Source organism: Euprymna scolopes, chromosome 5, assembly GCF_053919585.1.
Source record: "Euprymna scolopes isolate OS-2025 chromosome 5, ASM5391958v1, whole genome shotgun sequence".
NCBI classification, from domain to species: domain Eukaryota; kingdom Metazoa; phylum Mollusca; class Cephalopoda; order Sepiida; family Sepiolidae; genus Euprymna; species Euprymna scolopes.
The window spans coordinates 27,757,972-27,773,542 of NC_136486.1; the positions used below are offsets into that span (position 1 = coordinate 27,757,972).

Below are 15,571 nucleotides of genomic sequence, written 5' to 3' on the forward strand. Positions count from 1 at the left end.
ATAGGATTAGCAAATCTCTCAATGGAGCCAACCTTTCTAGGGCAATTGCTCTTGACATATCTAAGGCCTTTGATAGGGTATGGCATAAAGGTTTACTTCATAAGATCTCTAGCTATGGTATAGCTGGAAATGTCTTCTCAATTATTAAATCATTTCTTTCTGATAGGTTCATAAGAGTAGTAGTTGAGAGGCAAAAATCAGAAGCTCACAGTATTAATGCCGGTGTCCCTCAGGGGTCCATCCTGGGCCCAACTCTTTTCCTGATCTACATTAATGATCTTCCAAATCACATCCTTACATCATTTGTAGACATTTATGCTGATGACACTACCATTTATGGTAGCACATCTAAGACAGTAAACGACCAAGTTCTCTCCAATTCTCTCTCCTCTGATCTTGAGCACGTAGTACAATGGGGAAAGTAGTGGCTGGTTACTTTTAATGCATCTAAAACCAAGCTTCTCTCTTTACATCATCAACATTCTGATCCACATCTGGCATCAATTGAAATGAATGGCTTTCGTCTTCAGGAGGCCTCAAGTTTTGACAAGCTTCTGGGCTTGACCTTTACTCCTGATCTTAAATGGAACACATACATCAAATCTGTTGCCAAGGCCGCTGGAAAAATGATGGGATCTTTCTATCGATCCGGTAAATATCTCACTGCTGATGCTATTCTCTATCTATATAAGAGCCAGGTACGTCCAAGGATGGAATATTGTTGCCACATCTGGGCAGGAGCTGCTAGAAAGGACTTGTCCTGCCTTGATAGAGTTCAAAATAGACTTCATAGCCTCGTAGGAGATGTCCTTTTCTCTTCCTTGCAATCTCTATCTCACAGAAGAGATGTTGCGAGTTTGATGTATCGTTATTTTCATGGAAGGTGTTCAACTGAGCTTCAATCTATGGTCCCCCCTCGCCAAACTTTCACAAGAAACACTCGTCTAGCTGTAAACACTATCAATAATTCCCCCCACTCTTTATCTGTGCCTAAACCTAAACGTAGATTCCATGAACAAAGCTTTCTTAGAACTGCACGCCTGTGGAATTGTCTTCCGTTTTCCTGCTTTCCGGCTGACTACAATATGGTTGTCTTCAAGTCTAACGTAAATAAGTTCTTGATGAGCCGTTCCATATAAGTTATCAACTTTACCAAATTTTCATTACTAATGATTACTATAATGTCCAATTTCTACTGTACACTCTTTAACCCTTATCCTTGAGTGGCCTCTTGGCCTTGATAAGTGGCGATGCCTATGTAAAAAAAAAAAAAAAAAAAAAAAAAACATAGTTGGGACCCTTACAGGTACTACCACACTGGGTCAAAGTGGACCTGCGAGCAATGGTAATTAAGGGCTGGCTCCACACCCCCCAAAGTCCGCAAGCTGGGGTCTCACCATCAGATATAGTTTAAGGTCATATCCAGGACCATATAAAAGGTTTGAGATTACATTGACCAAAACGTTGTTAAAATAACACTGAAGATGAGAACATTAGTCCAAAGAATTAAATTACAAAACTGGATAAATTCTGAAATAATGGCTGTGGTTAAATCTCTGATTCTTCCTTGTAAGATTTTCACAGCAAGAACTCATTTTTCTACGAAAATGATGGAACACTTTCCTTTCTATTTCAATGTGATTGGCATAAGGCAAAATTTCCATGAACAGTGTTTTTCACCAGAGCTTCTCTTCTGTGAAACACATCGCCACAGGACTGCCTCTCCCAAGATTACAACTTGGTTGCCTTCAAACAACAGATTCATATTCAGAACACATATTCAAAATCAATTCTGACAATCATTCTTTTTCTTTAACTTTTATCCTTGAGTGGAATCTGGCCTTAATAGGTAGTCACCATTAAGTACAGAAAAAAAAGCTTTATATAGACGAAAGAATTTACAAGACAATCTTATAGCATTTCATGAAACCCTCATAAGACGAAAAACGTCCTGGCAATAAAGAGTTGCTCGTCTCTCTTATTAGTTTCATGGAAAATGCTTGATTGAGTTCTAATCTTTGGTTCCTTCTAAGACATTTACAAAAAGAACTCGTCTTTCTACCACAATTACAAAGAAAAAAAATTTCCTTTCTCCCTCAGCGTTCCCAGCATCAAGCAAAATTTCCACAAACAAATCTTTATAAAGATTTCTTGTCTGTGAAACACGTTGCCATGGGACTGCTTTCCTACAAACTACAACATGGTCGTCTTCAAAGTCAATAGATTCCTATCTAGAATCGTTTCCACACATATTCAGATTGATTGATTGATTGATTGATTGAAAGAGGGGGGAGAGACAAGAGAGAAAGAGTGGGGAAGAGACAAGAGAGAAAGAGTGGGGAAGAGACAAGAGAGAAAGAGTGGGGAAGAGACAAGAGAGAAAGAGTGGGGAAGAGACAAGAGAGAAAGAGTGGGGAAGAGACAAGAGAGAAAGAGGGGGTAAAGACAAGGGGGGAAGAGGGATCAGAAAAAAAAGAGAGGGAGGGGGGCGGGGTAGAAAAAAGAGAGGGGGCAGAGTAGAAAAAAAGAGAGGGGGCAGAGTAGAAAAAAGAGAGGGGGCAGGGTAGAAAAAAAGAGGGGATAAAAAAAGAGAGGAGATAAAAAAAAGAGAGGAGATAAAAAAAAGAGAGGAGATAAAAAAAAGAGAGGAGATAAAAAAAAGAGAGGAGATAAAAAAAAAGAGAGGAGATAAAAAAAAGAGGGGAGATAAAAAAAAGAGGGGATAAAAAAAGAGGGGATAAAAAAAGAGGGGATAAAAAAAGAGGGGATAAAAAAAGAGGGGATAAAAAAAGAGGGGATAAAAAAGAGGGGATAAAAAAGAGGGGATAAAAAAGAGGGGATAAAAAAGAGGGGATAAAAAAGAGGGGATAAAAAAGAGGGGATAAAAAAAGAGGGGATAAAAAAAGGGGATAAAAAAAAGGGGATAAAAAAAAGGGGATAAAAAAAAGGGGATAAAAAAAAGGGGATAAAAAAAGAGGGGATAAAAAAAGAGGGGATAAAAAAGAGAAGATGGGCAGAAAACAGAGGTAAAAACAAAAGAGAGGGATAGAAAGAACAATAGGAGGTGAAAAAGAGGGAAAAGATAAAGAGGGGGGAAGAAAAGAAAGAGGGGGAAGAAAAGAGAAACATGAGGGTAGCAAAGAGAAAGAGGGGGAAGAAAAGGGAGATGGAGGCAAACAGAGAGGGGAACAGAGAGACGGGGAAAAATAAGAGAGACGGAGGGGGGAAATAAGAGAGACGGGGCGAGAGAAAGAGAAAGAAATGGAAAAGATAAAGAGCGAATTAAGGGAGGAGAGAGAAAGCGATGGTGAAATAAATAATTTATGGCATAACCATATATTCTAAAATCCTTTTACTTTGTGAAAATTGAACCTGTCAAGAAGTGTATTTTCGATTTTGATTCTGTAATGGTTATAAAAATTGTTAATATTGTGGCACGTGTAAAAAAATATTTTAGGTAAGCACGTTATGCAAAAATTTCCTTGAATCTAATTCATTTTCCATAAGCAACCAACAAATAAATGTTCTTTTAAAACGTCTAATTTACCTTCACAATTGGTCTAAGGTACTAAATGCATACAATAATGTACCAACAATGACTTAACGGGGTCACGACTATCTAGTTGATATTCATGGCAAATTCATGTCAACTATGGACTATGAGTTGTAGTGTGGGATCAGTAAGGCAGTAACAGCATTTAATTAGCTTTGCAATACCCAGATAATCCAAAAATTCACTTGTAGATCTAAATTAAGACCTTAGAACAGCAACGTCCTGTCCACATCTATAATATAAATCTCACATGTCTGTTTAAATATATGTATGTATGTCTAAAACTTTTTACAAAGGCGACGGATTTTCACGAGATCAGTATCGTTTTGAAGCTCGACCCTTCAGTAACAAATATCGAAAAATTGACTAAAAACATTAATTCCTTCACCCTCAACTGGCCACTTTTCTACAAGGAAGGGTCACTTTTTTTGTTGATATTTTTTAAAGTTATCCTCTCTTTTCGATTGACAAGCCTTTAATTTAAACTTTCCCAACTTCCGGTTTGGTAATGGATGCAATGGCAAAGACGTCACGTTTATTTTTTTTTTTTTACACATTCTTTTCCTCCTTTGTGACACGAGTTCGAGTCTGCCTGCCTACTACCACTTTTTTTTTTTTTTTTTTTGCTCAACATACACCTCCAAACACCCAGGCCAATTGCTACATAAAAGTGAAACTTGGTATCTCAAAATCAACCAAGAGAACTAATTAGATGTGCTTGATTCCAAGTTCCTTAGAAGGGTTGTAGGGATCACACTGAGCGATCAAATTACGAACCAAGAAGTCAGGGATTATACTAACTGGTAGTAGCGTCAATAATCTGCAAACGACATCTAGGCTGGCTCAGATCCTAAGACTGACCCCAGAGATAATTCCCAACGAAATGCTTATATGGATCCCGGATGGAAAAAGAAAAGGACAAAAATTGAACTGGAAATGAGCAATCGAAAGAGATTTGATAGCAATGAGAAGAAACTGAACGGATGCTGTGGATATGGATTCAGATTGAAAACAATGATATACTTCGATTGCTTCATATATCACAAGATGCAGGGGTTCCTAAATCTAAGCAAGTCATGTCAGCAAAAGATTTGAAGTTATTCCCACTATTTAAATAATTCAAACAAACATCTTTTTTTTTTTTGAAGTGTTAAATTCAAAACATTCAAAAATCAATAATGAAAAATTAATTAAAAAAAGTGTAGGTAGGTGAGGTCGTTTACAAATTGACAAAAAACAAAACAAAACAGGGAAATACACTGAAAACTGAAATAGCCAATAAAAATCTAGAAACTTCAGTAACAAAGAAATACAAGATCAAAAAATGGCGATAAAAATTGAAATGGGAGAAAAATGGAGTAAAAGACTTTTAAGTTCCTTGCTGGATTCAGATCATTCTCTTAACAAAAGAATTTCTTTCAAATAGTTTTAAGATTTTTTTTTACTAATTCCAAAAAATTGTCAAATTATGAGAGGGGAGGTTACAAAAATGTGGGACCAAATGTAGTTTCAGCACTCCAAATTATGGCAGCATCTGAAAAGAATATATTTAATATGATACCGTGTTTGACGTCATCCAAATATCTTCAGGTAAAAATAAACCATTTTCAAATTCGCTTAGAATCGAATAAAAACCATTTCTTTCTATTGAGAAATTTATTTTTCTCCCACAATGAGAAATGTGGCACAGGGGTCAGAAAGTGGGATTGAAAAGTCAGCTACCCTTAGAAGGAACACTCCTAAAATGCCTCAGCAGCTCTGTCGGCATCCCCTGGTAGAGGTGCCTTAGGCGATTAGCAGTACACTAACCACTTTTCAAAGAGAGAAGGCAAAGCTTAGTAGGGTGGATCTCCTAGAACTGCACAGGATCTAGTCAACAGAAAAAGTCATTTAAAAAAATGACCTACACTCTTGATTTTGAGACAGCCCAAGGCAGCGTCACGTTCTACTAATGAAACGTCCAGAACAATTTATGTTTACCTCTTACTAGTATTTTGAACTCGGAAGAGCTTGAATTGACTTTCTTCTAAGCAAGTACACAGTGTCTCTAATCATCGCAGCCCAGTTTCACCGATCTTGCACGAAGTCACACAATATGGATAGCCAGGATCAGTGAAAGCCCAATGTGGTAGTGTCAGAACTGTGCTGTCAGAAACCTTGATTCCTGGCAGGCCCACCAGAATCAGATTAATCTGGCATTCAGTCGTAATAGGGCTGCAATCCGGATAATGGATTTATTATATTAGCAAAAAATCCAAGAGATAACTTTTTCAGCAACTGGTGACCTCGGGTCATTCTGCTCCCAAGTCTACAGAATATACAGTAAACATGTTTGGTAAAGTAGGACTTAGGACCATTCCTTTAATAAAATCCTAACTTTCACATGTTTTTGGCCTGTTCAGCATGTCAACCCTTTTCAAGTTATTTAATGCCGAATGCAGTAATTTTGCAAAAAGTTTGTTTCAAGTTTTTTTATATCTTAAAATATTTATACATGGTGTTTGGTTTGGTAATTTTGTTGGAGAAAATTGTTTTTGTTTTTGACTTTAAAGAACATAATTGAGTTTTGCAAAGGGAGAGGGGAAAAAAACTAAAAAAAAAACAAAAACAATAGCATCAATGTTGAGTGCAATGTTGGGAAGCAAATATCATCTGGTAGCAGCAGAAGCCTTAACAAGTATTACCAGTAAAGGCCAGAGTGGACCTGGGAGCAATGGTAACTAAGGGGCAGCCCAAATGGGGTATCACCACTGAATGTCTTCAGGTCATACGAAGGACTTTCCACATATTTACTTCTTACAAAAAATAGTCAAGCAATTAGAACATACTTTCTCCAGAGAGCTCCACTACATGATTGAGAACATAACTTCTGCTCAGAAGGCAGTTATTCCATTGTGTAAAAACATGCACGGATTAGTAGGTTATACATCTTCAGAATTGCATTTTAATTTTTTTCTACTGGAAGGTTTTGCTGTCTATTTATATACAGCACCTGCTATTTTCAAGTAGCCACTCATCTGGTTCTGGCCTGGCTCAACGTCACTTTAACTTTGGTGACTTAATGAGAACTGGTGTGTCAATGTGATTATGTTGTAAAAAAAAAAAAAATAAAAATAATAATAATAATAATACTTGTAATTTTTTCTAACTTGAAAAAAAAAAATTAAGAACACAAAAATTTCTCAATATCCCGTCTCAATAATACAGTTGATACGAGTGATGGGTCTTATGCGTGTTAGCATGTAGAACAGGCGTTAAACTGAATATGATTATGAATGAGGTCAGATATGATTTCATAGTGAACATATCTAATTTGGCTGCTAACATAACTGGAGTGATGCAAATATAATTAGTCCATCCATATTTAAATGTTATAATATTATACAAAGATAAAAAAAAAGCTTTGCTGTATTCTGAGCAAGCAATAAGGCAGAGGTCGTCGCATGGTGGGTCAGTCTAAGCAGAGGTCATGTGGTAGGTGCAGCCTGTAGTGTACGGTAGCTTACCCGCCCTCATCCTCGAAGGGCTTCGAGATGGGCTGCTTTGAGTAGTCTGGTCCCCAAACCCTGGTTCTCCTAGAGGGGGGCAGCAGAGAGGACAGCGGCAGCAGCAACAGCAGCACACAGTGAGAAACAGGGAAAGAAGTGAGGAGGAGGAAAAGAGAGAGAGGAGAGAGAGAGAGAGACATGCATGAAGACAGTTTATACTGACGGGACGGGGCATAAAAATTGGGGGAGGATAAAATCTCGGTTACTTTTACTAAACTCAAACACGGATGGCATCAAATTCTTCCCATTGATTTTGAGGCTATATAAACCATTTTAAGAGGAATTCCACTGTTATTCCCATTAAACATAAAACATTAAAATTTTATGATTAACAATTAGTTTTTATTATTTTGATAGACAAACCAATTTTTTTTGTTTTGTTTTTTTTTTAAATCAGGTGGCACATTACACTTCACTATCTGCGTATACTTATAACGAGTAAGCTGTAGAGAAACGTCAGTTTGATTCCATTGAGAGAAACTGTCAAATTGTTTCGGTGTCGACCACTTGTATAAAAGTGGGTTTCATACAATTACTAAACCCGATAATTTATTGAGTACTATTGAAGTAGATACTGAAACAATATATACTGATTGATTGATAAAATAGTTAACAATGGGCCTGTGTTTAGCCCTTACTATTGCTCATCAGCAGGACTGACTATGTCAAGATTCGAACCCATAACCTGTAGTCGGGTGTGTTAACCATTATGCACAAAACAACTTGCCATAAATTGTGCTACTTTAGTGCTTATTAATTTGTCATAACATTTTTTTTTTTTAGCGATAATTGTATTTTATTTATTTATTTTTATTACATTTTTACCCAAACAAGGCACATTGCCACTTTGATGTAGGGGGCTACTATTAGGGACATAATATATCACATAATCTACAGGGATACTATGTGGGGAGTTGGGCAGCAAGACGTCGGTTCACATTACACCACTTGAACTTCTGCATGTCAGTACAGTTGGGGAAGCAGGAACCCGGAAGGGAATTCCAAAGTCTAGCGATTCTGGGGAAGAAACTACTGGAGTAGAAGGCTCTCTTACATCTAGGGATCTCAACTGTGAAGGGGTGGGATTTTACTGCTTGTCAGGTTTGTCGGGGGTATTTACGGAAAGTGGGTACAAGTGCTTGCATAACATCGGAGCATTCACCGTTAAAGTACTTGTAGAATAGGCAGAGGGATGCTACATTTCGTCGATGTGACAGTGGCTGAAGCTTGGATGACAATTCAGGGCCTATCAGGTTGTTTCCTGAATCTTGGAGAATTATCTTCCATATATATATATGGGAGGCAACTCCTCAAGACTCAAAGGAGCTAATAGTAAAACAGTTATTGCTAAAAAATAACAAAATTATGACATACACACACACACGTGTGTATGTGTAGAACAGTCACATAAATACAAGCATATTTTGATCAGGCTTGAGATTATATATATATATATATATATATATATATATATATATATATATTGTACCAAAATCACGTAACTTCGGCCTAATTAATACTTTGGTACATAGAGCCCTCATGATTTGTTCGCCTAACAGATTAGACGCCGAACTCGATAAGATCAGGGAAATATTCATCAATAATGGTTATCCTGTTGACCTTATTGATGTCTGTATTTTCAAAAAAGTTGCGGATTTTAAATCCCTTAAAAAGTTTGGACCCTTGAAATGCCCGATTTATTTAAAATTACCGTGGATTGGGGAAAAGAGTAATAGACTTTCGAAACAGATTTGCAGAAGTATTTATGACTGCTTTTATTCTGTGTCCTTGCGTTTGGTATATACCACGAGACCTGCTTTTCCGTCTTTTTGCAAGGATAGTTTGTCTTACATCCAAAATAGTAATATTGTATATCAATTTAAATGCCAGTGCGATGCTGGTTGTGTTGGGCGAACATCCTTGCACCTTTCGACTCGTATAAACCAGCATGTTCCATCAAAGATCAGACAAGGGAGGATGGGGTCTGGTGGTCTCCCTCCTTCTGCATCCTTGGACTTTGCTATTGGCCAGCATTTGGTTGACAACCCTTGCTCCCTTGCTGTGCCGATAGATATAAAATAGGATTGTTCGAGGTGCTACATAGAGTGGACTCCAGAAACCATTTAAAGATTTTGGAGTCTGTCTCTATTGCGGTGCGTTAACCTTCTTTGTGCCGACAAAAGGAAATATCCAACGCATTGTTTCTCTTTGGGGAACTTTGAATTTTTTTTCCCGTTTTTGTTTTTTTTCCCGCCTTGTGCCAATATTTTAATCGTTTTTTTAAACGTTAATAAATTTATTTTAGTGTCCCCGTACTTTTGGCACATTCAATAAGTTCCCCATTAGAACTCTTTATTTTCGACACAATATTATTTTGTACGCTATCGATTTTCTCCTGATGAGATGATAGCTGAAAGAGCTCTTGAGAAACTTCCGCTTATTATTTTCAAAATATATATATATATGCCCATAATGTTATAAAGTAATATATTATATATATATTTCAGTATGTATTTCAACAGTACTCGATACATAGGTCAATAGTAGTATGAAAGGTATATATGAAAAGTAAGCTCCACAGAAACATTCATGTTTCATTCCTGCATAAAATCATCAGGCTAATTTTGTAATTAACCTGGAAATGAAATATACTCATGGATTAATAGACATCCAACATTTTATTTAAATTTTCTGAAAGTAGATACATTGGGTGTAACAGGATGTCCATTTCTATCTATATAAAAGTGAGAATGCGTGTGAAGACACGCATTAACAAATTCTTGATCTACTGGCTTGAAATTTAGTATATAGTGTATTCAGACATGTGGAAATCTTTTTGATCGGTTTTCATCTGGAAAAAAGGGTTGCTAAGTGGTTAAAACTGAAAAATTGTTATATAGGTATCATCTGATTTTTATCTGTCAACTGTTTCATGACTGTGCATATGCAAATCGTTCATATTATGTTAAGAATAAGTAGGTTTGAAAACACTTTTTAATGATCGTGTCAAGCTGGTTATTGTACTTTATTCACTGTCTTTAGGTTTTCGTTTCGATCTCAGCTTGAGTATTCTTTTTTACTTACAAGAAGTATAATACTCGCATGCACATGTCTTCGTTTCTTTTTTTTTTTTTTTTTTTTTTTAAGGAATTTAACGTTACGTTTTATAGCGGAGCGCGCTGAGGACATCATCTATATATTAGTGATGGGGCACCTCCAATATTTTTCCAGATTTCAATGGAATTACTGATTCCGATTCTTGTAAAACCTCTATATATTTAGCTCGAAAGTTTTTGTTTTTTTTATTTTTGGATTACTGTAAAAAACACATGAAATATGTGCATTTAGTTTCGTAAACATAATAAAAAATAAACATCGCCAATCTTTCACGAAAAACACCTGTCTAGCTAAACCACAGTCAATAATTTTCCCCAGTCTTTATCTGTGCCTAAATCAAAACGTAGATTCCATGAACAAAGCTTCTTTCTTAGAAGCGCACACCTGTGGAACTCTCTTCCATTTGCTTATTATCCCATTGATTACTGTATACGCAATAACTCTTATGCCCGAGTGGCTTCCAGGCCTTGATAAGTAGTGACTACCATGTAAAAAAAAAAAAAAAAGAAAAAAAAAGTGTCCTAGACAAGAAAGTCAATTAACTTAAACAAATCAAGCAAACCACAGTGAAATCTGACTATAGAATGTTTGTCTTGAACAAGAGCTGTGACCATCCAACCAACGAGAACCCAAGCTGATGTCTCACAAGAATTTTACACACTATATATATATATATATATATATATATATATATATATATATCAGAGGAAGTCTCGAAATAAAGACGAAACGTTGATGAACACATAATATGGTTTGTCCTTTTTATTTTCTCTCTCTCTCTATATATATATATATATATTTATAGGAATTTTACACACACACACACACACACACACACACACACACATCTGTGTGTGTGTGTGTGTGTGTGTGTGTGTGTGTGTGTGTGTGTGTGTGTGTGTGTGTGTGAATGTTTATCAGAGTGCAAGTGTGTGTGTGTATATGAGTTTATGTATTTACTTGAATGTATGGATTCCCCGCTCCCACGATTAAGTTCTACAAGGGTACATCAGGCAGCATTTAATCCAAACACATGATGGTGGTTTTCTATGAGAGCCAGTGAACAGCTTGCAACATTTTAAGGTAGCAAATATACATTTTTATGTTTAAATAGTAAGCCATTATCTCTTCTAAAACTCCAATTAAGAACTCCAAAACACAAATTCAGGTATTTATCACTTGAAAGTGTTTTATGGTTAATGGGAATGTAAAACAATCCTCCTAAACCAAACGTTGCCTCAAAATCAAGAGAAGAATTTGGAAGGGAAAACTGAGTAAAAGTAATATTTAAACATTTCTTTTCATAAAACGTTAAGGGGGGGGGTCATTCAGTGATTGAAAAAAAAAAAAATATGAATACACAGGAATAAAATGAGTATCAGGTAGATGGGATGAAAAATAAACTTGAAAATTTAGATATTATAATTATAACTTTTTAACTGTTTTTTTTTTTTTTTGTTCAAAGTTATAATTTTGTTTTGTTTAATTTTTTCCTCCAAATTTAAAAAAAAAAATAGACAAGATGTAAAGATGAATCAACTACAGAACAAAACAATTCACAAAAATATTTAATGCACTAGATGAACTTTTATTTAGAAAAATTGCATTTTTTTTGTTGTTTTTTTTTTTTCATTCTTTTTCATTTTTACTGACATCAGTATGGTTGCTATTTAAATTCAACTTTGAAAATGATGGAGATAGGAAACTGAACCAAAATTCTACATATGTTAATCATAGATTTATATAAAACCAAACATGTAAAATATGGAATTAATTCTAATTCTTTATATATATATATATATATATATATATATATCACTGAGAAAAACCGAAGGAATGGCAAGAAAAAAATTATTCTCTTAGAAAAAAGTTTTTGTTTTCTTTAAAAGACATTTTATATTTGTACACATCAATAAAAAATAAAGAAAAAAGATATAAACATTTACATATTTTTCATATTGATTATATATATATATATATATATATATATATATAATAATTGTTGTCTAAAAAAAGAATCTAATATAAAAATTTTATTCAAGCATAAATAAACAACTGAATGGATGAAAAATAAGGAAGGAGATGAAAATCTTTGAATAATGAAGCTGAAATAGAGTCAAACTAAAGAATTGTGCTTAAAATAAAATATGATAAGCTGAAAAAAAGGGGGGGGGATTTCATCATGTGGTTTGTCATCAAATTTTCTTCTGCAATCAAAGAAGCCAATCAATAAAATATGGGTTCCGTTGAAATACAATAGTTCATAACAACGGTTGTGAGGTGCTTCACAACATGTTGATGTCACTCCATGCCTGAGGGTTTCTTGATTAAAAAATAAACATTCAATACATCACATTTTTTTTTTTTTTTTTTGAGATGAGAATTGATTATTCATATCATTTGGGTTATTCGGTCTATCTTGGGCATTATTTTCACAACATTTTGGTCGATGTAACCTTCGACCTTCTTCAGGTGTATCTAATCAAATTTGGGAATCTTTCTGTTAAATTTGGGAATCTGCACAGATTTTTTTTAACAGAACCCTTTATTTAATCCACAGAGGTAGCATGCTCTCGTTCTGTCAGCCATGACCGAGTAGAAATCCAAAGTAATTCACAATTGTATTTTGAGTGTTGCCTGCACTGGGGATTGAACTTTCAACCTGCAGAAACAGTGTAACTTTAAATCTGAATTTTACCAAGTACTTTATCCACTACGCACTGGAGCATGTGGATTAAATAAAAGTTTCCGTTTGAAATTTCATGCATATTTTTAAGTTAAACAGAAAGATTCCAGAGTTCCACACGATACATCTGAAGAAGGTCGATGGTTACATTGAGTGAAATGTGAAAATAACGGTCAAGATGAGAACATTAGTTTGAATAATCTAAATAATATGAATAATTAATCCAATACATCAGTTTGTGAGATTCAAGTACATAAACATTAACATCCATAAACAGACAAGCTTTTAATATACATCCATATAACACTAAAACTCTGAGGACCTTATATGGTTGTTTGACACACTCGGAGAAGAAATGGTGCTTCAAACACGTGATCATGTTATGCTATGCAGGAGTGTCCGTTAATTTTAAAAACAAACAACAAATCCATCAGATTCAAATATGTCAGAAACATCAACGCATAAATAAGCAACAGACATCTTATTTAAACACAAAAAAGCATCATTAAACATAAATGAACTGTACACCTGAAAAAAGGCCGGATGAAACGTAGCTGAAACATAATAGAAATATTATTATTGATGAGGAAGATAATATGAGGTAATCTTTTATGGTCATGGTTAGAGATGAATGCAAGAAAAATTCTGTACAGGTATTAAAAATAAGTATGGCATAGTTTGCTTGAAGCACTGTTAGAAATATAGGTGCTAGTGCACTTACTGATCCGTGCTATTTTTTAAATCGTATTTCCAAGTTTTATGTTTTTTTATTCAATTGTAAGGTTAATGTATAGAATAGGTATAAAACAACCTCCCCTCCCCATGTTAAAAATGGCTTTTTAAATAATAACATTATTTCAGCTCGGATCAATAAGTGCACTAGTACCGAAATATATATTAAAAAACAAATAAAGAAAAAAAAATGTAATTATTTATCTATCTTCTCACAACGACTGTGCATTGTTTTAGCCTTCTAAAAATATCAGGTATTAAAAATGTTTTTGTTAAACATTATATTCTAAATTTATATTAATAAGCAAGGAATCATTTTGAGTTAAATTTAAAGTCTCGTTTTTAGATAACCGCGACATCAGGTACAAATTCGGTGAACATTTTGTTTTGATTTAATATTAATTTATATCTCTATATATAAAAGGCAAAATGTGTGTGCGTATGCACTTTTTGTGTATGTCTGGCAAAGGCTTTTTTGGAGGGCGAGCTCGGTCGGATCACTCCTGCTTAAAACTTTTTATATATTGTCTAAATCATAATATCTACGAGTTACAAACGGAGGTCCTGTCTATCTTTAATTTGTCTGACTTATACACGCTATTTTCGAGATTTTTTTCGATCGCCGCATCTTTGTTTCGCTTTTCAGTATAAAAAAAGCGAAACTGAAAATCCGTACCATCAATTCCCTGGCACTCGTGGCAGGGATATCCACGAAGCAAGTCGGCTATGAGCAATACAGCAGAAACCGTCATATCAGACAATTACTTTTCAGACGGACATTTTTTATCTTGGGTAAACAAACAGCCAAAATTGGGGGAAAGAAAAACTGCCTCACAGCAAAACGTAACTGCCAAATATGTTTGACTTCATTATCATTAAATTCAAGCACCTGCTAACTTTATAAGCATTAAATTAAAACAGTTTTCACTTCCTCTCCTCTCATGGTCGAGAGGATTAGACGTCACGTTTTTTTCCCCTTTCTTTTCTACCTTCGCGTCAACGCTTCGGGTTCGAGCTTACCTTCCTACCAAAACTTTTTTTTTATTCTTTAACACGTCCAAACACCAGGGTTTTTGTTTTTGATTTAACCCCCTCCCCCCAACGTACGCACACACACACACACACCTACAAGCACCTGACCAATGCCAGGTACCCCCGCTACTTATTAATAAATGAAGAATTATTTTGAATGAAATTTGGTGATAATTTTGTTTTTTATTTAGCTTATTCACATAATGTTGCCACATTTCAAATGCGTCTTTCAATTTCACAATTGAAAATGGTTCCTAATTTATTAATATACAACAAAAACAACATAACCATTTTTAACCTATACAGAATTTTTTCTTAGATTCTTCACTAGCCGCGACCATTAAACATTACCCACTACAAATATCTGTGTATTGCAGCACTTTAACACATGACCTAACTCAATGTTAATTAATAATACTTACAATCAATGCCTTATTCATTTAATGTTACCACATTTCAGATGTTCTTTTCTCAATTTTACATGCATAATACTAAATGGATTTTAATTGGAAATGGTTCCTCATATACTAAAATATAACGAAAAGAATATAAGACGTTTGTAGCCTATACAGAATATTTTTTTTTTCTTATGTTCTTCCCTGGCCGCAACCTTTAAACATTACCTATTACGAATACCTGAAATATAGTTAAACATACACCTGCGTATTGAGGCACTTTAACACACGACCTAACTAATCATACTTATAATCTGTGTCCGTGGACACATAGAATTTATGCCCAACTGTACTGATTCATAGTCTTTAAATGATTTTTTTTTAAGTAGTTGAGTTGAACTGGATTCCTCCAAAAGAGGAAGTGCCAAGGGGATATTAAATTCACAGGTGGTCCTCATTATAGCTATGTGTATATGTTCATACATTATTATGTACAGGATTCACTCCT

General features: G+C 34.9%; 1 protein-coding gene across 9 annotated transcripts in view; it reads right to left on the bottom strand.

The window, feature by feature from the left end:
* LOC145276755 (endophilin-A3-like) overlaps nucleotides 1-15,571 on the bottom strand; it is a 557,457-nt gene that overhangs the window by 135,478 nt on the left and 406,408 nt on the right. For 2 of the 9 annotated variants that reach the window (XM_080127994.1, XM_080127993.1), the window contains exon 7: nucleotides 7,060-7,128. The exons of the other annotated variants lie outside the window; for them this stretch is intronic. In XM_080127994.1, coding sequence (XP_079984120.1) covers nucleotides 7,060-7,128 — 69 coding nt within the window. The remainder of the gene's footprint in view (nucleotides 1-7,059; nucleotides 7,129-15,571) is intronic. 9 annotated transcript variants of the gene reach the window in all.